Consider the following 26,101-nt stretch of genomic DNA (forward strand, 5'->3'; position numbering starts at 1 on the left):
TTCATTGCCATGATTATACATAATCAGAGTACACTAACTTTCTATGAAAATGAAACACAATAGTGACATGGACAGAATACAGTAGTTTGTTTCATTTAGATACACTCTCTATTTTTATATATGTTGATCACAAACAGGAGACTTTTCAGCTTGTAGAACACTTGCACCATGAATGGGCAGATAGTGGAAAAAACAAAGGTGTTACTATTATGCTATCTGCAAGTTGAAGACATGTAGGCTGTAGTTTTTGAAAATGAAATTGAATGGATGTTGTTCCTAATGATGGTATTAAAAAGAATGGACATCAAAATAAAATATATAAATTTGGAGTTAAACTGTGAATGGGCGGTAGCCACCACAAGTGCCTTAACACATTTAAAGATGTTATATCATGCCAATTCTGATGACTGAATATCTAGAAAACATGCAGCAGAAAGTGTCTATGTGAAAGAGAGCATACGAAAGTGGTGAGAGATGCATTAACAACCAACGTAACTGTGCTTTCTTGTGCTGATTTCGGAACAATATATGGTCGATGAATGTGCGATTCATACAGACTCAATGGTTATTCTAAGTAATTGCATACAGTGAGAGAAACTTTAACATTCTTGGATGCTGAGGAAGGAATGCATGTGATATGTTTATTAAAATAAAAACCAAACATTCAAGGTGAGAAATCTTGTCTCGTCTAGATATTAGATCATTATCAGAAGGTGGGAGAGAATCCCCCCCCCCTTTTTTTTTGAAAAATAGAAAAAATAACTGAATTTTGCTAGCACTGCATTAGCAAGATTATCAAACCTCCAATTAAGAATGGCTTGAAAATCAATATTTCGAGTTGTAGAGATACATAATTGAGAAGTTCTGCTCATTTACAGTACAAAGTTTGTCATATGGAAGACGATTGCAACAATGCAGCATCATTAAATAAAACTGTAGAGAGGGCTTGTAATTATCTGGAAAATAGCTGAAGAACATCACTGATATGGAAGGAAGTAGATAAGAAATGTAACTCATGGTTACTCAAGCATTAGATGTAAATATAATCAAAAGTTCTAATTAAAAATTATATAAACTTAAAAGTTAACCGTTCACATTTACATGACTATGAAGCAAAGAGGAATAACTCACGGAGTTTTTAAATTCATTTTTATAAAATATTTTATTATCAAAGTTTTTATGGACTTTCCAGAAAGTGCTGTTTATGCATGCATTATTTAACAGACCTTTTCCTTAGTATCATGTCTTATTAATAATATTTTGTCCAATGCTGTAATTGGACAAATAAAAAAGAGAGAGAATACTTGTATTCCATTTCTTTTTGACTTCGTCTCCATTTAAATACCAAATATAGTAACAAACTTGTTATACTTGGTTTAGCTAAATGTTTATATTTCAATCTCAATTACAGATTTGATATTTCACAGCATGTACAGTAACTCCAATAACTATAACATAACTCCCATAAGCTATGAATTAGTAGCATGAAGTGCAAAATGCATAACCAGATATTGTATAAATTACTGTACTTAATCAAATAATAAACCATTTATTCTTTTTTTATAACATAGCTCTGACAAATAAATGATATTCACTGAAACATTCAAAATAATTCAGATATTATATATGATAAACTCAAGTAAATGTTGATTATACAACAGCAGTTGCAAGACACCAGCCTTACCCCCTCCCCGCTCTCTCTCTCCTTCTCCCCCCCATTATAATTTAAACCGCCCCCCCCAAAAAAAAAATTTTCAGTCATATTTTATTTCACAATAATGTGAAATTACTGAATCCATCAAATCATTAATAATATTTCAATAGCTATGTCCAATAAGCAGAGCACAAATGCACGTTTCTAGTTTAGTTATCTCAGCAACTCAAGATCCAAAAGGGATCAGATAATCACCATATCTTGATTCAAAACATGTTCCTTTTTTTTTTTTGCAACATTCTATGTTAAAATTTCAAGTTTAAAAACATATCTACAGACAAAAAATGAAAAAAAAAAAAGGTAAAAGTTTTTTTCAGAAGTTTGAAAGTTATGTGTTCACATTCCAGAACAACCAAGATGATATTTGCACAAAAGATTTTATTTGAGTTCCACACCAAAACAAATGCATCATTATCAACAGTAAGACTAAACACTACTGACAAACTATTTTATTTATTTTTTTTTTAAACTTATATATCTAAAATTTATTTCATCTTGATGGGCTGAAATAGGTTTTGCAATAAGTCTCTGGAATAAACCATCCATTCAACAGTACTAATTTCACCTCCATAACAGCAGAACTATATTGTTAGTTTAAATTATCATGAAATTTCTTGATGGTATTTTTCTCTGTACATCATAATTCAAACAAATAAACTATTCTTCTATTGAAATACAGCATACTTAATTACACAATGTACATATTGATCCTTGAAGTTTAGTAATTGAACAAAACTAAACTGTCTTTAAATCCATTATACATATATATGGATCAGTTGTTTCTTGAACCTTCCAGAATACTAGCTAGTATTTTAAACTGAGAATCACCAATTTTACCTGTGCTGGGGCTAGATGTAGACTTTTTTTCCTTTTTTTCTTCTAGGTTTTCATCATCATCATCATCATCATCACTATCCGAGTTACCTGAACTTTCTGTTTCACCTGCCCTTTCATACTCATTTAAATCTTCATTAGGCTTCTTCTGCAGAGGAGGATTATTTTCTTGTTTGTTATCATTCTGGTCATTTTCTTTCTCTACAAGAAACTTTTCCCATTCTTGCAACCTCTTTTCTTTCTCAGCCTCTGTCTCAAAAACCTTGTATTTGGTACGCCCATCCCAAGTTTCTGCTTTTAATTGCCGCTGGGCAAACCACCTACCATTCATAAGTTCTATACATTCATCAGCCATTTCTGGTTCTGCAAATGTTATTGCTGCTACACCATCAGGATGTCTCTAAAAAAAATTATAAAGCATTATGAAGGAAAACAATTTATAAAGAATAATTTTAAATCTTTATATTACTTTCTTCATCTAAGTATGTATTTGAATTAATTAAAACAACCTTTTGAATATTACCAAAATATAGTTCAAAATCAGTTATCAAGTAACTTATAACTATTTGCAAAATCTTAACCATCCAAATCCTAATTATTATATTAATTAATAAAAAATAATAAACTGGTCAATAAGATTTTAAAATGAATAACATTAAATTTCAATTTTATTACACATGTCCATAATATGAGGGTGGTCTGAAAAGTTCTTGGCCTCGACCAGAGATGGCAACACTATTGGCAAGATTTTTTTTTTCTAAGTTGGTACATCTGTCATAAGCATCCATGTGAAATTGCAAGTCATTCTATCATGTGGTTTGTTTTATACAGCTGTCGGAAGCAAAAGTGTTGTCTGTATCCTTTGAAATGGATAAAATTGAGTATCGTGAGGTCATAAAATTCTTTGTAAAAGAAGGTTTAATGCCAAAAAAAATTTATTCAAAGTTCATAAAAGTTTATGGGCACTCTTCTCCTTCATTTTCGACAATTAAGAAATGGGCTGGCGAGTTTAAAAGTAGCCATACCAGCCTTGAAGATGATCCACGTGAAGGACTTCCCAAAAGTGTAACACCACCAGAAATCATTGATCAAGTGCATATGGTATTGGATGACCGGCGAGTCCAGAATAGATTCAAACTACTATGGCAATCCATTTTTTACACTAATGACAGTTATTATATTTTTAGTGTTTCAGGAAATCTTGTGTATATTTGCACCAGATGAAGTAGGATGGGATAGTCATGCTTTTTAGAAATAAATAAGATTAATTTTGGTTTCTTTTGGCTTAATTATGTGTGGGTGTATATTATTTTTAGTTAAAGTAAAAACACTTTAATTAGAAATAATATTTCTAGTGTTACTTCAGAAGGTGATACGTCAGTTCAAGTAAAAATTCAAAAAAAAAAAAAAAAAAGGAAAATGTAATTTTGTAACAACGCTATAAAGCTAAACATGCAAGTGTCACTTGCTTGGCTCTCAAACATGCAAGTAGTTTGAGTGAAGTATCCAAGGAACCACTAACAGAAATTCACTTTCAAGTTTTTTTATTTATTTTTATAAACACTTTTTTAAAATATAAATCTATCACATGAAAGGTTGCAAACCTATCATACATTTTTTAATCAATGTGGATGGACTAAGGATCTGATAATCCACTTTAGGCCTACAACAAACATAAATTTCAATCACAATTGGTCTCACCATTTGTAATGAAATTCATGTATCAACTAAAGACATTCATGAACACATCTGCTGGAGAATATGCTATCCTTTTGTTTAATATTTGGTCTCCCTTGTTCTTACAAGAACTCATAACGAATCAGCATCACGTGGGCCAAAATCGATTAATATTCTCTGAACAGCTGGAGGTTGTTCTTGAGAAATACTTCATGAGGAAAACTATTCAGAGAACTCTGTTCTCCAGATACATAGGAAAAAAAAGAAGAGAGGAGAAGCAGGTTTGGTAGTTTAGCAATCGAAATATAAAAATTTCTGCTTCTTCAATTCAACAAGACAGGCTGTGCTCAAGAAAAGAAGTGAAAGTCACCCCAAAAAGAGAGAACTCATCTTACTGAAAATGGGAATATTAACAAAAGTAAGGAGAAGTGAAGTAAAATCTTTCTTCTGTGAAATAAGACAGGATTGCATTTTTTTGATATTTATATTCACTAGATTATTTTTATCCCACTGAAGATTGGTTGAGATTAGTGTTTAAGATAGTGATTATGGAATATTTTGAAAGTTGATTCTTGAGCACAACCTGTCTTGTTGAATTGAATGGATAGACCTCAATAAAGGTCGAAACTAGTCTGGGTAGTGGCCAATCCCTTAATGCATAACAGTATACATATCCACAAGGAGATGTGTTTTGCATTATGGGGAGATACTGGGATAGAAATTTTGGTAGCTTGCTCCACCTTTGCTATGAGTTGCCTGGTGTTGTACTACTTACCCAGGTAAGATAGTAAAACACTATATTCAGTCCTGAAGATATTTTCAGGAGCAAACTTTGTTTGCTCTCACTGGGATAAAGGATTAAACTAAATTTATTATAGTCTAACCTAGTGAAAAATAAACTTTCAATTAGCTTCCACAGATGACTGCTTATTCTCTTCCTGACTTTCGTACAATATAATGAAAAAGTTTGTTAGTCAACATGTTAGGAGACCAAATCTGCATACTACTGTATGTAGATTTGGTCTCCTGAGTTCTCCTAAATTTAAAGAAACACTTGAAAGGAACAATTTACAACAGATGATGATGTCATATTTGCAGCTGAGAACTGGTTTGTGCAACAAGGGAAAGACTTTTTTTCTCAGAGGATTGGAAATGAAGGAGCAGCGGCAATGGAATAAGTGTATAACACTTTGTGGGAAATATGTAGAATAATGTGCAAGTTACATGGTTTTACCCACGTAACTTACACATTATTCTTTCATAGCGATTGTCAACTTTTCAGCACACCATCATATTTTTCATTGCATTCCTGTTGAGTGTCTTCAACAATCATGCTCTCACTGCTTGTTTCAGTTAGCAATCTTTCAAAGTAATTAACCAAGACCTATATAAGATAGCCCATAAGTCATGAAGAGATTTAAAATGTGAATAACTAATAAAAAAATTCTCCATGCTCTGTAACAATGACAAAAAACAGCTAACGCCTTTTTGTTCCCATATAGGGAGTAGGCAAGGACATTTTAGCCCTATCTAACTTTTGGAGACTGGGTGGACAGTTCAATCTCCACTGATAGCCAATCAGACTGGGCTGGCCAAAGCCCATCACTAATTAATCAATACGCAGTGAAGAAGACAGCTAGCAAGTGCCGCTATCTCGTGGTCCATAACCCTAACACAATAATTTTTAATGTCTGAGAAAAGTGTGGGTTCGACGGCCGATTTTCTTGAGTTTATGGGATGAAAACCCCCGAGTTTCTGGGAGAAAAAACCCACATGCCCATGCCAGAGATCGACTAACTCAGGAATTGGTTGAGAAAAGGCTTAGAAAAATGTTCCTCTAGTCGGCAACTAGATTTGAACCCCAACAACAAAATAAATAAATAATAAAGTTATTAATTGTTTAAACTCCTTTGTGACTTACAGACCACCCAGTAGAATATCTTTATCTTTAGTTTTCATGTCATCTTTTATCATTTACTCTTTCCTTCATTTCTAAGCTTTTTTTTTTTCAATAGCCTTCAGAATATTTTGTCACTTTCTTGATATTTATTTTCTATGTGTTTACCAAAGTCTTTCCATGACATTTGTTCAGGTAGTTTTGCACAGTACTTCACTTTTTTACATTTTTCTCTGTGTTCTCTGAGATCACAACTGTTTGCTAGATACTTTCGACATGCTTTCTTCTTTTCCTTGACGGCCTTTTTAACTTCTTGAGTCTAGCATGGAGTTCTGATTTTTCTATCCTTGCAGACAACCTTATTACATGTTTCTCTGACTGAATCAATGTTTTCTTTAGTTTGATTCTTGTTTTCAATCTCTTTCATTTTTTCTTGAATAATGTTAGTGTATGAGTCTACAGTTCATCTCTAAAAGCATCTCAACTTTGATTTGCTTTAAAACTTTCTTGCATGCTTCTTTTCAATATGAACTTCGATTTTATCTTGCTCAATATTATATGATAATCTCTTTTTTTTTTTTTTGCAAATCCTGATTATAGTTGTGTCTTGAACCAGGGTGAAGATATCACTTGCAACAACAGTCAATGAGACCTTTTTTATTTCTAGCATCTTCTCTCCAGGTAAATTTGTGCACATTTTTATGTTGAAACATGGTGTTAATAGTAACTAATCCATGTCCTGAACAGAAATTCAGCATGTACTTACCATTATTAGTTTTACATTTACCCAAATTTTCCCTGTATACGTCTGTCTGATAATCATTTCCTACTCTGCTGTTTAGATTTCCAACAAGGACCAACTTTTCAGTTTTTGTAGTGTCAGCTATCTTCTCTAATGCATCCAAAAATTCCTCCACTTCATCTAAAACCTTCTGTAAGCACGAATAAGTCTCATCCATCCTGTTCTGATATTTGCTCAAATCACTTTACTTGATATTGCCAGTCATTCAAGAAGAATTATCCTCATATTTAGTATTGAATACTATACCTACTCCTTTTCTCAGATTTTTATTGCCTGAATATAAGATCTCGTATTTGTTGCTTAGAAAGATCGCACCTGCTTTTGTCTTTTTTGTTTAGGCGACACTTATATTATATGGATCTGGTACTTATCCAGTTCTGCTACTTCCATTTCTTTACCATTGATGTTTCTTATATTGATGGTGCCAATCTTGAACTCTGCTAATGTATGAGTTGGGGTCTGTTCCAGTAGCCGACTTTTTGCCCTGATTCCCTGACAAAAATGAGGGCCTCGTTTAACTGAGCAAGCATGAATCTCAAATCAACAGCCCATCCTCATTTATACAGTATCCAGGTAGATATCTAATCTAACAGAGTTTTCACATGTAGGTGAGGATTGTACATCAAGTCAGAAGCCCTGGTCAGTTCTCCACATTTCTTAAAAGGGGTGCAGGTCTCCTCCAAGTTACCCAGCTTTGACCCTTATGTGATCCGATATCATACTACACGCTATTATTAGATAGTACAAAACATCTATGCATATAAGCGATGGGCTGCTTGGATGCAAAAAATTACTATAAAACAAAACATATTTTACTGGTCCACTACAGAAGACTTAAGCTACAAAGTGAGATAACAGCTAAATATTTCAAAGAATTTAAATTAATATTTTTTAATTCTCAAAACATCTAATAAAACATGCAGTTTATTGTAAATAACAAAGAGAAATGCTGTTAAGGAAGATAAAGAAGTTTTTGAAAAGTTACTGATTTAAAGAGAACTTCAATCAAAAGCAATTAACTCAAGTTTGGGGAGCCAAATGAGAAATAATGACCTGGTGAAAGTGCACTATTTATTTGGAAATGATTGATGGTATATTGCATGAGATATTATTATTATGTGACACCTCTAGAGAGTACAAAGACTCATCGAGGGAGAGTGTGCCAACGACATCAAATGATTGATCCAGTCCAACTACTAACCGCGCTCAAACTTGCTTAACTTTTTGCGAGCCATTAGTAGCAGAGGATCTACCAATCGACCAACCTTTGCTGGTTCAATAGCAACAGGAAGCTGAAATTTATGACTCAAATTTTAACCAAAGCATTGAAAGTGAAATGTACATTTCAAACACAAAATTTAATAGAAAAAAGAAAATTTCAAGCATATTTATAGGTCTCCAATCTTATACTTTGAAGGTAATATTACCTGCATCAACTATCTACGTCATCTTCTCTTTTTTTTTTAATCATCATTGCCAAACACCTGTTTTGCTAACCTTTATTTTCCAATTCTATTTGTGTGGCCATACTATCTTAGATCAGCTTTACTCATAGATCCTTGAACGCTAACAATGTCAAGTGACTTTCCTAATATCTTCATTTTAACATGATTCTGTCAATTATTACATTTTTCTTGTTTTCATAGTTTGTCATTTTACTGCTGATTTACACACAAAATCTGCTACAGTAGTTGTATAATTGCAACAATTTGAACAGCTTTTAATCTTGAGAATATTAGAGATTCCTGCGATATTCTCAGGCTTTACTGACTGTAAAGTAAAAATTTGATGACATTCTCTATCTTGCTTTAATCTGCTTTACAAAATTTTTTAGCCTTTTTTCAAGTATTTCTGAATAAATCTTATCTGAAACACCTCATTAGGGAAATTCTGTAATTCTCACACTAACTTTTATTTCATTTTTTACAGATATGATGAGAACTAAATCTACTCCAATCATCCAATTTGACCTTCTGAATTATGCTACGTAACCAGTGTAAAACTAATACCTCTATATTTGAGCAATTTAGTGAAGTATCACATACTCCAGCTGCCTTCACATTTCATGTTTCTAACTGCTTTTTCTACCTCAAAGTATTGATATCTATCCCTGCTTACTTTCCTCAGAATGGGGGGGGGGGGGGCAGAATATTTTCTGCCCCCATTCTGTTCATTTTTTAAAAATTTATTATGCTAAAAATTTCTCTTTGTAAATGAAAATGTAAGTATTCTTTTTATTCCTAATGTTAGTATTAATTCATTTTATTATATTATCAAAACAAAGCAGGAAATTATGACCAACTAAGGAGTATACTGAGTTCAGTGGAATGGGATCGGTTGCTGGATGGAAAGAATATCGACAGTGCATGGGAAACATTTAAACAATACTTAAATGATACGATATCAGAATGTGTCCCGAGAGTTCAAAGAATAAATAGAGCAGGAGTCAAATGGATGTGTAATCTTATTAAGCAAGAGATTAGTAAGAAAAGGACGATGTGGAAAAAATACCGTTTGAATAAGGTTGACGTCTGTTATGAACGTTATAAGCAGCAGGCTAGAATAGTCACAACTGCTGAAAGGAAAGCCAAGTCTGATTATGAAAAGAAACTGGCTCTGTGTGCTAAAGACAACCCACAAGAATTCTATCGATATGCTGCAAGTAAAAGAAAGAACGAACATGAAAGAATAACTCTTCTAAATCTAGATGGTGTGAGGGTTACAGATGCAGAAGAGGTTGTTCAGTTAATGAGTGTCCATTTTGTTAAAAGCTATCAACCTGGTGAACGCAACATCGGGCTCACTGTTACCTCTTCACTAGATGAAGAAACGCAGGTGTGCAAAGCTGAGGTATTAGAGCTGTTGCACAAATTGAATAAGAATTCAGCAATAGGGACTGATGGAATATCAGCACGTGTGCTAAACAGGCCATTCCTTTGACCAGGATGTTTAATATGAGTCTCAGAATAGGGACGATTCTGCAGGAATGGAAGGAATGTATGGTAATTCCATTGCACAAGGGTGGCGCAAAGACCGATGTATCCAACTATCGACCAATTAACATCTCAGGCGTAGTGGTGAAGATTTTGGAAAAATTGGTTAGGGCCCACATTCAGAAATGGGTTGAGAGTGAATCTCTACTTTGCAATGAACAACATGGTTCACTAAGGGAAGGTCATGTTTTAGCAACTTGCTCACATTCGATAGCAATGTTACCATTGAACTAGACAAGAGGAATGGATACACCATGATACTTTTGGATTTTGCTAAGGCTTTTAGCAGAATACAGCATAGCAGACTGCTGCATAAATTGGAGAAAATGGGTTTGGATTATACAATATTAGCATGGAAGATTATACAATATCTGTCAGTCAGCCAAGAGGATGGCTGACTGACAGATATCAAAAAATGGTATACAGGGGATCTGAGTCTGCAAGGTTTAAGGCAACACAAGGATCAGTGCTTGGACCACTGTTATTCAATCTGTACATTAATGATATTGGGAAGGATTTGACAAGCGACATACAGTTATTTGCTAATGATGCAAAGTAAGGTAGAGTAATCAGGAATGCTGCTGATATGCAGTCTTTGCAGAATGATTTGAATAGAATGGAATTCTGGGCATTTAAGTTCAATGTCAGTAAATGTAAAGTCATTTACTTTGGCATGATTAGATATCCAATGTCATATTATATTGGTGGGATTAGGCTAGAAGAAACTGATGAGGCTAGGGATCTTGGATGTTAATACATAGGAAGTCGAAGTTTAGGGGCCATGTGGCAAAGATTGCAAATACAACTCAAAAGATAATTGCAATGCTGAAATGAAGTTCACATGTAAAAATAAGGATATTATTTTGCCTCTTTACAAGGCCTTGATAAAACCTCACTTGGACTATTGTGCGCAGGTCTGGTTTCCGATGTGATTTTGATATATTGGAGAGAGTACAAAGGTGAGTGTTAAAAATGATATCAGGGTTGTGGAATACTGATTATGAAGACAGGTTGAGAATTTGTAGATTGCAGACACTAGCAAACAGGAGAAATAGGGGTGATATGATTGAGACTTACAAACTGTTGAAAGGGTCATACAGGATTTCAATTGATGGGATTTTTCAATTTATGAAGGGTGGGGAAAGGACCAGAGGGCATCATTGGAAGTTGAGAATGAAGTGCAAGGGCTAGATTTTTCTCTCAGAGGGTGGTGGTGTGTGATTTGAATGGATTGCCATTGGATGTTGTGGGTGCAAGCAGTGTGAACGAATTCAAGAATAAGTATGATAGCTGGTGTATGTAGTATGTGGTCTCCCTCGATGAGTCTCTGACTCCCTGGAGGTCTCCCTTAATAATAATAATATTGCAGTTATGCTTCTATGAAATTTTCCAACTAAATACTGTTGCTTTTACATATTTTATAAGCTTGAGTCAGTCTCTCTCTCTCTCTATTTCTGGTTGAATATCATTTGTTCCAGTTGCTTTTCCACATTTCATGTTTTATTTTATTTATTTGATATGAAATAATATATCCTATCAATCACAATTATGTCCAAACAATTTAAAAATGGATGTTTTTGAATTTTTGCATTTAATTCCTTTATTTCTGCATTATATTTGTTTTTTCCCTTTAGGGCACATTATGGTGATCTATTAGAATAAATTATGCTGGAATTAAGTTATTTCACATGACAATGAATTACAAAAATTTTGGGGAGGAGACACACTTCAGATTAATAGTAGTAAATTAATCTGAAGTAGACCCCACATCTATGAAATACAAAAGCTTCAATTTTAATATAAAATAATCTCAAATACCCATAATTAAATTTTTTAAAATATTCTTTTATCACTGAAGATAAGAAAGAACGTTTTATTAGTTCTCACAAATCTAAAAACTCCTACCAACTATTTCACTGATGCCTTCTTCAAGGTTTATAAAAATGACATAAAACTATGTAACTACACAGCTGTTCAAATACTCAAAAAATTGTTATTAAATGCTATATAATACATGCATTCACACTACATGCAGTCATATGGCATATATCAGCTTGTCATCCAGTTGCAAACTGTTGCAAAAAGTGAAGTCTGGCATGTTAAAAGATAAAGTTTTATAAAAAATTACTTAAACCTACATAACTACAGAGCTGCTCAAAACACTGAAAAAATTATTACAATGGAAATGGATAAATTCATCCTAACCAATAATGCAGCTGTGTGGCATGTCAAACTTGTCACCCATTAAAGATTGAAGGTAATTGTCATAAAAACTGAAATCTGACATGTTAAAAGATCTAATGAGAAATTTCTAGATGTCATTCAATACAAGTCCTTGGTTTCTGTTGAGAGGTCTAGAGAAAAAGTTTTCTTCTTTAAATAGCAAATATTTCCCAGTCTACTGCATGGCTGTTAGTTGGAGTATAGTGGGCTAGACTAGATCTTTCTTTTTTTTGTGTGTGCTCTATGTTTCCAACAGGTTCTTTCTCTCTCATCTCAAAACCATGGCTTGTTGGTGTCCTGTGAATATGTAATCATGGTATCCTATAGACTCCCTAGTGTTTGTAAAAGGGATGTGGTCCATAGATCTGAGAAGGCTGCAAACAGCACGTGAATCAACTTGAAAGTCACTCTGATGCTATGATCCTTGAAAAGAGCAGTGATCTTAACAGATAGATTGCTGATCTAATGAATGGCAATCAACTCTCTGTACTGGATACTCTCATTATAAATAGAGGGTTGGTTTGAAAATAAACTCTTTCTGTTCTTCATGTTGATGATGTTTTAGATGACATAAGAGATATCTTTCTACCAGATGTCACCAAACTATTTGAACAACCATAATGTCTAATGCCTTTTTATAAGCAACTCTTTGGATTAACAATGGGTAGTCCCCTCTTATCTCTTCTACTGGTTGATGTCTTCATAGAGAATTTTTAAACAAGTTTTTTTGGCTCAAATATCTTGAACCCAGCCACTTGGTGGGGATATATGAATTGGATGATGTCTTCATTATTTGTTAACGTGACCTTTTCTTTCTCTCAATTTCACATTAGGACTAGAAAAGGATGGCATATACCCTTATCTAGTTATCATCATAAATAAACCTAATGGTAGTGTTGCTTTGAAGATATATTGTAAGTCAGCCTAATTACACTGTATGCTACTTCATGTTTTCGTTTTCAAAAGCTACATGCCCTCAAGAATTGAGCAGTTTGTTTTACAAAATAAATATTAACTTAAGACAGAACTCCTGACCCTTTCTAATTTATTTGTTCTTAATGGTATTTCATAAAAAGTTAAGATTTATTTTCAAGCACTCTTCTCTTTATAATCAGAATATCCAGCACACAGAAGAAAGGAAAGATAAAGTCTGGCCCACTATTCTTCAGATACCAGCCATACAGTAAACTGGGATATTTCTACTATGCTGTATTTAGAAGAAAATGTTTACTTTAGACCTCTCAAAGAATCTGTGACAGTTATCCATTCACACAGGTTTCTTAACAGAAGCCACAAGTTGTATGATGTATTAAATGACATCTGGAAATTTTTCATCAGATCTTTTAACATGTCAGATTTCAATTTCTCCAACAATTACTTCAATCTTTACTGGGTGACAAGTTTACACATGCCATGCAACTGAATTCTTAGGATGAATTTATCCATTTCCATTATAACAATTTTTTCAGTGTTTGAGTAGTCTGTAGTTATATATTTTTATGTGCTTTGTATAAACCTTGAAGAGGGCACCAGTTGAGTATGAGTAAAATTAGTTGGTAGAAGTTTTAAATTTGAAATGCTCATTTATTTTAGTCATAAAAAAATTCAATTCTAAACTTCATCTATCATGTTTTTGCTATTTTTTGAAAGACATTCACTATATATCAAACTATCCACTATAGGAATCATCCCAGGGTTCCCACAAGTTGTATGACGTCGAAAGTCTATGGTTATTTTTCCCTAATATGAGAAAACTGACAGTTCTTGATATTTACGTTGCCAATAAACATGTACTTTTCCTACTACAATCTTTCAAAAGTATCATTTTTATTGCATGCCTCCATGGAGTTCGAAGACTCATTGCAGGAGATCCAAACTATCCCCACAATATAAACTGAGTAGGGTTTAAGTGGGTGACTAGCAATATAAAGCAGGAACTGCAAAACAAGAAAATATTGTGGAAGGAATATAAGCAACAAAGTCATCAGCATACCCATGAACAATATAAAGCACAAGCAAGAATGGTAACTAGTATGGTAAAATTTCGAGAGAAAATTAGCTAAGCAAGTCAAAGTAAATCCACAAGAGTTTTTTTTTGCTATGTAGCAAGTAAGAGAAAGAATTATTATGAAAAGTGACAGAAGCAGAAGAAATAGTTGTTACTAAATTATCAGTTTGCAAGTCTAGGTGGTGACTCTGCAGTTATTGAGGTGACAGACTGATGTGAGCATTGAGATAGATGAACTGGAGGTACTTAGTACATTGAAAAATATCAATGTGAATATGGGCATATTCACATTGATATTTTTATATAGCACACAAGCTGACGGTATGTCAACTTGTGTGCTATGAGAATGTGCAAGTGAACTGGCAGTGTCTCTGACAAAGTGGTTTGATCTAAGTCTCAGGTCTGGCAAGGTTCCAAGGCAGTTGGAAAGAAGGTAAGATAGTTCCATTGCATAGAGGAGGCTCCAAGACAGAAGCAAATTACAGACCAATCAGTATCTCTGGAGTGGTGGTTAAAGTTTTGGAAAAGTTGGATAAAAGTAAAATTCAAGAGTGTGTGGATAAGAATATGATACTATACTCTATAGGAGGCAGCATGGCTTTGTAAAAGATAGGTCCATTATTCACATTTTTTAAGGTGACAGCAGAACTGAATAAAGGAAATGGCTACACCATAATACTGCTAGACTTTGCAAAAGCATTTGACAGAATACTGCATGGAAAACTATTACATAAGTTGGAGCAAATGGGAATGGATATGAGTCTGGTGGCTGATAGACATTTGTACATTAATGATATAGCACAAGATTTTAAGGGGAATATTCAGTTGTTTGCCGATGATTTAAATAAATTGGCAAAGGACAATGGTTGTCAATTCAAATTTTGTAAAATGTAAGGTAATGCACTTCGAGATGAAAAGATTGAATACTTCATATCATACTGATGGTACTAGTTTACAGGAAATTGATGAGGGTAGAGATATGGGAATGATGGTGGATAGGGCTTCCGTAGCTCAGTCAGTATAGACAAGCCCTTTGATCGGAAAAACCTGGGTTCAATTCCCATCAGTGAAGTAAGGAACCTTTATCTGGTCTCTTTTGACTAAAGGTGAGTTAACCGATCTCATACGGTGGATTCCCTCCCCAGTAACTCGGATTTTTCACTCCTCAAAACAGACAAACTGGTCCCGTGAACACACATGGCTACAGTCATAAAATATGCTATGGCAACCTTGCTCATAATCATCTCCCTAGTATGATAGCATATAGCTATCCCTCACTAGCCATATGGCCGAGGGAATAGGATAGGGAGGATAGGTGGACAGAGATTTGAAATTCAGAGGACATATTGCAAGAGTTGGCAAAATGGCTCAGAGAATTACTTGGATGCTGAAGAACACACTGACAAGTAAAGATAGGAAGGTTATCATCCCTCTTTATAAGGCTATGATTCAGCCACATGTTGACTGCTGTGCACATATTTGGTCACCTGTGTTTCTTGGGAATCAGGAGGTAGTGGAGAGGATTCAGAGATGAGTGACCAAGCTGGTGACAGGTCTGTGAATGTTCCTATGAGGACAGATTTGGGATGAATGGGTTGCAGAGTTTAGCTGACAAGCAGAGGAGAGGGGATAATGATAGAAACTTATAATTTAGTAAAGGGATTTTATGAGATTGACACAAAAGCAATTTTTCGATACATGTGGAGTAAGGGAAAAACAAGGGGTCATACTTGGAAGTTGCCTAGGAGTGTGGTTAGTAAGGGTGTGCAGACTAGGTTCTTCACTTGGAGAGTGGTGAATGAACAGAATGGATTGACAGAGGTGGTTGTGAGAATTACAACAGTGAATGGGTTTAAGATGTATGATAGGTATTGTGCTAATGGATAGAGTGGGTCTCTTGCAATGAGTCTTTTGACTCCATGAAGTTCCCATATAAATAATATCTATTGCATGTCTCCTTGAACTCACTAATAGACAAATTCCAACTCTAAATCCATTATACTAATTCATCACCCTTCAAGTGAAAAATCTAGTCCTCATACCCTTGCTAATCACAACTCATATTTAATTTTCAAAGGTGATCCCTAGTTCTGTCCTATCTAGCTAAGTGCTAAAATACACTATGTTGACAAAAGTATTTGGACACTTAGTTGTGAATAAAAAAAATGTGTTTTAATTACATTTCTAACAACGAGTGGGACTACCTTTGGCCAGAATGACAGCAACTACACTTCAGGATATGCTTTTAACCAATTTCTGATACATCACAACAAGAATATTCTTCCATTCTTCATGCAAAGCTAACAATCACCATTGATATGTATGTATACACTGCTTGGAAAAAAGTCAATGAATACCCCCATGGACAAGGTGAATTGTGTAATGTAATGAGTCATGTGTTTGTGGCCAGGGTAAATTGAAGGAATATGATATTCCCAAGTCAGTGCAACTATGTTTTGGTGAAATCGCTGCAAAAAAGAACTGATGGAATTTGAAGGAGGTGCTGTGATAGGATGCCATGTTGCAGGCCTATCTGCAAGGCAAATTGTTGACAAATTGAATCCCAGGTCAACAATCAGTGATACCATACCAAGATGGAAGCACAGTGAGTCAAATGCAAGTGCTACTTATAGTGGATGACCCACTACACTTACTGAACATGACTGTAGCGTGCTACAAAGAATAATATGTAACAATTGCCATTCATCAGCTGACACATTGAATATGAAGTTCTGGGAATCGACTGGAACACGAATCTGAACAAAAACATTCAGAACTGATGATCACAACATGCAGGCCCCACATTACCCAAACCAACATGCAGCATCATCTTCAGTGATGCAAAGAATGTGTACAGTTGGATGTGGAAGCTTGGAAAGCTATGTTATGGAGCACCGAATTGCACTACCCTCTACCAAGCAGATGGACGGATGTAGATGTGGCAGATGCCTGGTGAACATCTCTTACCAGAGTGATAACCCCTAAGTATAAAATTCAGAGGTGGCAGTGTGATGGTATGGTCCAGTTTGTCCTGGTTTGGCTTTGGAATGACGCGGTGGCACAAACACTGAACTCTGAGAGGTATCTGAACATTCTGGAAAATGCAATGCTTCCTATTTTATTGCATTTCTTCAGAACTGACCATTGTTTTTTTCAGCACCGTGTCATAAGGCTGCTGCTGCTGTAATTGCATGGTTTGTGGACACGAACATCACCATACTTGAGTGGCCTCCACACAGCCCTGATCTCAACCCTATTGAGTATCTGTGGGATGAACTGAAGCATTGGATGAAGTCAAGGGACATCTGCCCCACAACAGTCCACCAGGACTTCATTACATGCCAACAGGAAAAAAAGTCCAAAATTCCCATTGATCACCATTGTGTTTGTAGAAAGTATGCCCCATAGGATTTCTGCAGTTATCACAGTAAAAGGAGGTCATATATTTCTATTAAGGTGGGCACCATGGCGGCTTGTTCCTCATATTACTGTGTTCATTAACTTCTTTCCAAACAGTATATGTGGTTAACCCTAATTTGTAAATGTTTCTAAACATACTTAATACTCTTTTAAGTTTTTAAAATGAGGTCAGGAGTTTATGAGGTCATAAACTCTCAGTGTTTATGACTTACATAAAAAAAAATAAAATTAAATAAAATAAAAAAAAATCATGCTTTACGCATGCATGAACAACACATTTAAGTAATAAATGCTGTGTTCAAGTATAACTGTTTTATTTAGAATCTGATGCTTTAAGAATTCCGTCCATGCAAAAATAGACCTATAAGATATCAGTACTTTAAGTAGTACATTTCTGGATTATCTAACTCTTAGATAATCCAGAAACTTCATTCTGGGACCAATATTTGAATCTTTTATCAACGAACTTTATCCTCCAATAATCAGGGTGGAATCTCACAACAGGCAATGAAAAATGCATCCCTCCTAAAGAGATTCACAATCATCCATGCCTACACCAGGATTTGAACCCTATTTATGCTTACCTGGAAAATTATTTTGCAACAGATGTCATGCATGGACTGAAAAAGTGTAATTATTAACTTCTTTTAATCATCAATTTTGTCAATCAGCTGACTAACCAGACTAGTAAATTAGTACCACAGAAAAAAAAGGACGGTTTATATATGACATCTAGGGAAGTAATTTCCCAGTAAGCATAAGCAAAATCTGATGGCATTTATATAATGCCACTAGATATTTTATCACTAAATTAATGTTTTAATGGAATAGCTTGTTTATTCAAAACCTTTGTCAATAGTCTTGGAGATACCATTAATTCAGTGATAAGCATAAACATTTATCAGCAAGTAGCATAACTACATCATTACGTATGACACTTATAATTACAAAAATAATTTGCGTTACCTTATATAAAAAGTCTGTACATTATTTCAAATTAAATTAAATATTAATTGGAATGTTGCCTTTAAGCATTTTTTTAAAAAATTTAATGAATTTAAAAAATTTAAATGAATTTTAACAGATGCTATTTCTGTTATTTTGAAAACCTGTCAGAATCATAAATTAGCAAATAATTTTAAATAAAACTTGTGGCTCCAGCATACAGAAATAATTACAATTATTTTACTTTATTAAGAGTGTAAGATCTAGATAGGCTATATATTTGCTCCCAGACTATTGACAAAGGTTTTGAATCAACAAGCTATTCCATTAAAACATTAATTCAGTGATAAGTATTTTTCTATAACATATTCCCTACTTTACAAAATGCTACCTATGAAACAAACTAAACAAATAAAAACTATCTTGTGGGTGGGAAAAAAGTCCTGAGCACTTACTGGAAGTAATCCTTTTGAATGAATATCTCCTGTTCAAGAAATAAATGTTATGTTTGATGAAAGGAGGGAGTTAGTTATTTTTGATTTTTATAGTGCAAAGATATCAAATGTCATGCTGCACCAAGAAACAGATTACAGCAGTACATGTGGTAAATGGCAAGTAGGAATCCTAAACATCCATGGTGCTGGCATGATTCAAACACGCAACCTTTGGCTGGAAAGTAGATATGCTAACCACTTGGCCAACCAGGTTGGTGTGGTTGGGGATCATTTCTTTTTTTGAATTCATCATAATATAGCATTCCCCCTCCTCCATTTCTTACTATTGTGCTAGATGTTTATAGTCAATTTCAGTTAATAAGGTATGGCAAGTTAATTCTGTGACAAAAGCACCATTAATAATGATAACCAATATTTAATTCTTAGACCACAATTAGGAAAGGAAACCAAAGCCATAAAGCACCAATGTCCTTAATTTCTCACCACCTTCGATGTTTATAGTCAATTTCAGTTAATAAGGTATGGCAAGTTAATTCTGTGACAAAAGCACCATTAATAATGATAACCAATATTTAATTCTTAGACCACAATTAGGAAAGGAAACCAAAGCCATAAAGCACCAATGTCCAATCTTTAAATGCACAAGTTTGAAGTGAATTTTATTTATTTTACCTCTACAGGAGACCAACTTGTATCAGATGAAGAGACCTAGATAAAATTTCTTATGCTTTTGAAAAGGTTTAAACCTACAGCCTTTACATCTAAGATATATGAGGGACATCCAGAAAGTGAGCTGTTTTTAAATATTTTCACTGCAGCGCTGTGATCACAATGGTGCGCATGCGTGCTGAGTTTGTTGATTCCTTAGTAAGGCATTGGATGCCATTTTCAGACATTCTCACAGTGCATACGTTTCTTGGTGTGTGTTTATAATGTATAAGAAAATCGAATCCTGCCGCATGTGAAATTAGGTCAGTTATCTGTTTCTTGAATGCAAGGAAGGTTAAAGCAGCTGAAATTCATCGGCAAATTATTGAGGTTTATGGAGAACACGCAATGAGTGATTCAATGGTAAGAAGATGGGTAAGACTTTTTAATGAAGGAAGGACAGGTATGCATAATGATGAACAGAGCAGTTGACCATCTTTAGTGACTGACGATTTGGTGCATTCAGTTGAAGAGAAGATTCGACAGAATAGGGGATTCACTATGACGTCACTCTCGCTGCAATTTCCAGAAGTTTCACATTCATGTCTTCAGGAAATTGTGTACGAGAAACTGAATTATCGAAAATTGTGTGCACGCTGGGTGCCGAAGTTGCTTACAGAACAACCCAAAGTGAATTGGCTGGGCAGTGCATTGGAATTCTTGACACACTACCATGAGGATGGAGATGCTTTCCTGAGCAGATTTGTCACCGGGGACGAGACTCGGAGACACACCCCATCACCAGTCAAGATGAAATTGAAGACAACGGTTTCCACTTGGAAAATCACGTGCACTGTGTTTTGGGACAGACAAGGAATTTTGCTGGTAGAACTCTTGGGTCAAGAATTCACAATTAATGCGAGTATGTACTGCCAAACCCTTAAGAAACTGCACCATGCAATCCAGAATAAACGACGTGGCATGCTTACCAGAGTGTTGTTTTGATTCATGATAACGCCCACCCACATACGGCCAGCGTAACACAACAATTTCTCACCACCTTCGGCTGGGAACAATTCCATCATTGCTCCTTTATAAAACTTGATGAAATATAAGCATTTGGGTTGATTAATAGTCCTGACTTCGTGCCAAGCAACTTTCACCTGTTCAAACATCTGAAATCTTTCCTTGATGGCCGGCAGTTTCAAGATGACGATGAGGTCAAAGAAGCAGTCAATACATGGTTTTCGTCACAGGTGGCAACCTTCTATGATGAAGGTATACAACTCTTGGTGTCCTGTTATGATAAGTGCCTGAACAATGGCAGAAATTATGTAGAAAAGTAGTGAAAGATGTCTACTTTAATTTCCAATAAAGTTTTTTTTTTGTAAGTATATTTTTGTTTCTCTGAGAGATTAATTCATTGATTAATGAATTAATATGTCAGATTTGGAACTTACTTTCTGGACATCTCTTGTAACTTTTGGCATGTATTTTAACCAATTTAAAAAGATTTGCAGCTGCATGTTGCAGTCAAAGCGGTTAGCCTAGTGGCTGTGCACTTTGCAACCATATGCCTGGGAAAGGAGTGTCCTAGGTTTGATTCCAGTCGGTGACGAGAGGAGCTGAAGGATCTTCCTTAGCCATAGCCAAGTTAGCTAGTCTTGGGCGTGGACAGTAGGGTTTTTTCCCCAGTTTATCCTGGGGTTTTTCATCCCACAAAGGAGGCAAACTGGCCTTGAGAACTCAACACTACAGGACATAGGATACACCAGGGCATAGGGCTGACCACCTTATCCTGTGAACGGTTTGAGGTCCGATGATTAATAAACTCTCGACACCGCAAGGTAAAAAAAAAAAAAAAAAAAAAAGAAGAACAAGATGAGATGAGATGTTACAGTTCTATAAAACACATGGCAAAAGTTCAAAATTTCAAATATCATTGTTAAAATAGATCAATGGGTATAATTAGCATCTATGTTCTTTATTTCAAAAAAAATACTCACATCATAAACCACCACTTTCTTCACAGTACCACATTTTGCACATTCTTCCCGCAGATCATTCTGATAGTCAAGGATTAGAGTAGCATTATTCTATATATATATATATATAAAAAAAATTAATGTCCATCATCATTACTGAAATATTTTCTTTGTATAAGAATTAAGAAAAATAAAAGGAATCCAAAATAACTGCAAAAAATACAGACATTTACTTTCCACCAATTGTTTGACTTCAGTTCTTGAGTTCTAAAATAAAAGAGCACACAGAGGATTTTAAAATTTTATGTGAGAAATGTAACATGGTAAGAAGACGGTATCTGATGGCTGCAAGGTGGATGGATGAGCTTTATAAAACTTGATGAAATATAAGCATTTGGGTTGATTAATAGAGAATTTTGGCTGATCTTGTTAAGATAAACTCGCAAGACTATAGGTTTAAGCAGTTGGAAAAAGTTCGGTGTTTGTTCTGTAAAGTAAAGTTATTTAGTTGTAAAAAAAATAGCATTATCAGTTTAAAAATTATGTGCCAGAATTATAGTATATTGCAGAGTTAATCTGTTTAGCATAAAAAGTTTGTTTTAATTAGTGTTAAATTAGTATTTGATAAGATACGTAGCATAGCACACAGCACCAATAAGAAGAAAGACAATGCCATCCAAATTATCGGAGTCTTTATTTAAAAAATGTAACTAAAGGGAGTTCTTCAGTGTAACGTCTGCGGGATGTATGCTTTTCAGAGAGCGGCTGGAGTTTGGTTCGATAATGATAACAGTGGGAAAGTGTGCCAAAAGTGTAAGGAAACGAGGATTTGAAGTGTGTCTCAGGTGGCAAGATTGATGCAGTAGATGAAAGCCATAATGTGACAGAAAATAGTGATATGTTAAAGAAATTTGCAAATTAGTGCCAGATAGCATTGAGAGCGGTGTTGAAAGTGAGAGTGAAAGTAAAAGTATACAGAGCGAAAGAATGGCTTGACTGATAAAAAAAAAAAATTTAAAAGTTAGTTGCAATGAGGGAGATCGCACGGTTGCGCGGAGTGATACATAGAGCGAAGCGGCAGCTGGAGAGATTACAAAATTGTTCACCGAATGCATCAGCTAACGGAAAGAAGCAAATGTGTGATAAGAAAAATGAGAACATTATCGGGAGCGAAAGAAAAATGATGGAGCGAGTGTTGAACAGTGATTCAGTAGTAAGAGGTGTAATAGATGAGAGTAGGAAATGATTGTCAGACATACAAAAATATTTTGGGAAAATTTGGAGAAAAGAGCAAAGCTAATAATAATGCTTTGCTCTTGGATTTCTGCTCAGGACATGGACTGGATATTACTAACACCATGTTCCAACATAAAAATGTGCACAAATTCACATGGAGAGAAGAGGCAAGGAATAAGAAAAGCCTCATTGACTATGTTATTGTTGATAGTGATGTTTTCTCCCTGGTGCAGGACACAAGAGTGTACAGAGGATTTGAAATTGGAAGTGATCACCAGTCTTGAGCAGGATGAAATTGAATTTCATATTGAAAAGAACAACATGTAAGAAAGTTTTAAAGCGAATAAAAGTTGAGCAGCTCTCAGATGGGAACTGTAGACTAAAATACACAAAGATTATTGAAGAAAAAATGAAAGAGTTTGAGAACAGGAACCAAGCCTTGGAGATTCAGTGGCAAGTCGTGAAGAAAACCCTGATTGATTCAGCCAGAGAGGCATGTGGTGAGGTTGTCTGCAAGGACAGAAAAATCAGAACTCCATGGTGGACACAGGAAGTTAAAGAGGCAGTGAAGGAAAAGAAGAAAGCATATCAAAAGTTTCTGACAAATAAGTCAGCTTTTGCTCTTAGAGAATACAGAGACAAATGTAAGAAAGCAAAACACTGTGCAAAACTAGCTAAACAAAAGTCATGGGAGGACTTTGGCAAGAATATAGAAAATAAATATCAAGTAGGTGGAAAGATATTCTGGAAGTTGTTGAAGAAGCTTAGAAACGGAGGAAAGATTGCTGTAAAAGAAGTTAGAGATGATAAAGTTCACATGAAAACAGGAGAAAACGATATCCTTGAAGTATAGAGTAATTATTTTGAAAAACTGCTAAAAGAAACAAGTAGTGTTGATAGCACAGTGGTAAAAAACACTGACCATGCATGCAGTCAGGAATACATATCCATACTTGAAGTAGAAAAAGCCATCAAAGGCTTGAAATGTGGAAAGGCAGCAGGAATAGATGATATTCGACCCGAAATGCTGAAGTATGGTGGTATAAAAGTCTTACAGTGGCTGCACTGCACAGTTCAGAAAGCCTGGACAGAGGGACGAATTCCCGATGATTGGAGTAGAGCTCTAATAGTACCCATATATAAAAAGGGAAATAAAACTGAATGTGAGAATTACAGAGGTATTTGCCTACTGAGTGTTCCTGGCAAGATCTATGCAAGTATACTTGAGAAACAGTTGAGATGAATTGTGGAAGAAAAGCTTGGTGAAGAACAAGCTGGATTCAGGCCAAATAGAGGATGTCGGTATCAGATCTTCACTTTACGACAAATAGTTGAGAAAGCATGGGGAATATAACAAAGATCTGTATTTGAGTTTTGTGGACCTGGAAAAGGCATATGACAAGGTGCCAAGAGAGAAGCGGTTCAATATGTTACGGTTATATGGTGTCGATGGGGCATTATATCAAGCAATACTTAGTCTTTATTTGAGTTGTAAGTCAGCAGTCAGAATTGAAGGAGGTACAGGAAGATAGCTTAATGTTAAATCTGGTGTGAGACAGGGATGTACATTGTCCCCTCTGTTATTCATTATCTATATGGATCACATTATGAAGGAAAGTGGTATTAAACATGATATCAGAATTGAAGATGTTAATGTCAGCTCTTTACTTTATGCAGACGATGTTATACTTCTAAATAAATCTGCTACAAGTTTGCAAGATTCCCCGACTAAATTGAATAAGTTGTAATAGATATGGTATGGTCAGCATTAAAAAGACAAGGACAATGAAAATAGGTAGAATTGTTGAAAATGTCAACTGTGTTGTGAACGGGGAACCTGTGGAACAATTAAAACATTTCAGCTACTTAGGCACGATTTTTAGTGAAGATGGTAAATTAAATATGGAAATAGACAACAGAATCAACAAAGCTGGTATGGTAGGAAGTGAACTGAATAAATTCATATGAAATAAGAGAGAAATTAGTCAGAACACGAAATTAGCTGTATACAAGACAGTGTTCAAACCAGTTTTAACTTATGGATCTGAGAGCTGGGTCAGAAGTAAAACACTTGACCAAACACTAGAGACCGCAGATATGAGAGTCCTGAGAAAGATTAGAGGTATATGAACAGATGGCATCAATGGCAATATCATATTAAAAACAAGGATATTAGGAAAGAACTTGACATTGTCAGCATCCAGGAATGCGTTAGCAGAGCTAATCTCAGGTGGTATGGTCACTTAAACAGAATGGGCAAAGAAAGATTAGCAAAACAAGTGTTCTCTGTCAGGTTGGCAGCGAAACGACCCAGAGGAAGACCAAGATATAGGTGAATTGATACAGTACAAAGTTCCTTAGACGATAGAAATATAAGATCTGATAATGTTGGAGTCTTAACAAGTAACAGACTGATTTGGAGGAAAATTGTAGATAGGAAGTTAGTAATGACGTAAATTTTTCACGTAGTACTATCATATCCTGATATGTACCCTTGAGGGTACATGTCAGGAATTTGATGATGAAATTTGCCATGAGAGAAGACTTTAAGGAATTACTAGAGCTAGCAAAAGAAAAGATAGTGAGTCTGTTGCTGCGGTATGACAGAGAAGAGTTGAGAAGGAGGGCTATAATTGCAAATGACTATGTGCAGGTTATGCAGGAGAAGTGGTGTGGAGTGAGTTTGATGGGCAAAAAGACTTATATAAGATGGATTTAGTGTGCAGAGACTGGAAAAAGTGTTGCTGAATGAAGTGAAAGTGGATGTGCAGAATCAGGGAAACTAGAGCTATTGTGGGGGGGGGGGGATATGCAGACATCAATGAGGCAGTTGAGTGTAAGAATGTGTATAATATGCCCAATATGTGCGTAATATGCTTAGTATGAAGGACAACAAATCAGAATGGGATAGTTAGTATATGGCATCAAGATAAGGGTGAGACTAATGGGCTTCTGCACTTCATTTATACTAATGCCGGGAGCATTATAAACAAGAAGGAAGCATTTTTGGCCTTGGTTGGTTCTTACTGGCCACAGGTTATTGGCATTAGTAAGACATGGCTGACAGAAGATGATATAGCTAATGGTGATTGATGATAGCTTATGAACTGCAGGATAGTAAAAAGAGCACATGTGAGGCTATCTGGTGTGAGATTGAGACTAGCAGAACAAAATATACAGTTGGGTGCTGCTATAGACCGTGATGGAATAGGTAGTGGAGACAGTATGCATAAGCAATGAGTGGAAGGAGGGTAATTATTATGG

The 26,101-nt window shown here is 35.1% G+C and overlaps 1 protein-coding gene across 2 annotated transcripts in view; it reads right to left on the minus strand.

Moving 5' to 3' along the window:
* Positions 1 to 2,077: 2,077 nt before the first annotated feature.
* Positions 2,078 to 26,101, minus strand: part of barc (RRM1_TatSF1_like and RRM2_TatSF1_like domain-containing protein barc) — a 133,927-nt gene continuing 109,903 nt past the window's right edge. For both annotated transcript variants that reach the window (XM_090412039.1, XM_090412040.1), the window contains exons 7-8: positions 21,623 to 21,712; positions 2,078 to 2,948 (exon numbers count right to left, since the gene is read on the minus strand). In XM_090412039.1, coding sequence (XP_090268165.1) covers positions 2,487 to 2,948; positions 21,623 to 21,712 — 552 coding nt within the window. In that variant the 3' untranslated portion in view covers positions 2,078 to 2,486. The remainder of the gene's footprint in view (positions 2,949 to 21,622; positions 21,713 to 26,101) is intronic.

Source organism: Typopeltis vanoorti, chromosome 22 (assembly GCF_054136105.1).
Source record: "Typopeltis vanoorti isolate ZY-2024b chromosome 22, IOZ_Tvanoo_1.0, whole genome shotgun sequence".
NCBI classification, from domain to species: domain Eukaryota; kingdom Metazoa; phylum Arthropoda; class Arachnida; order Uropygi; family Thelyphonidae; genus Typopeltis; species Typopeltis vanoorti.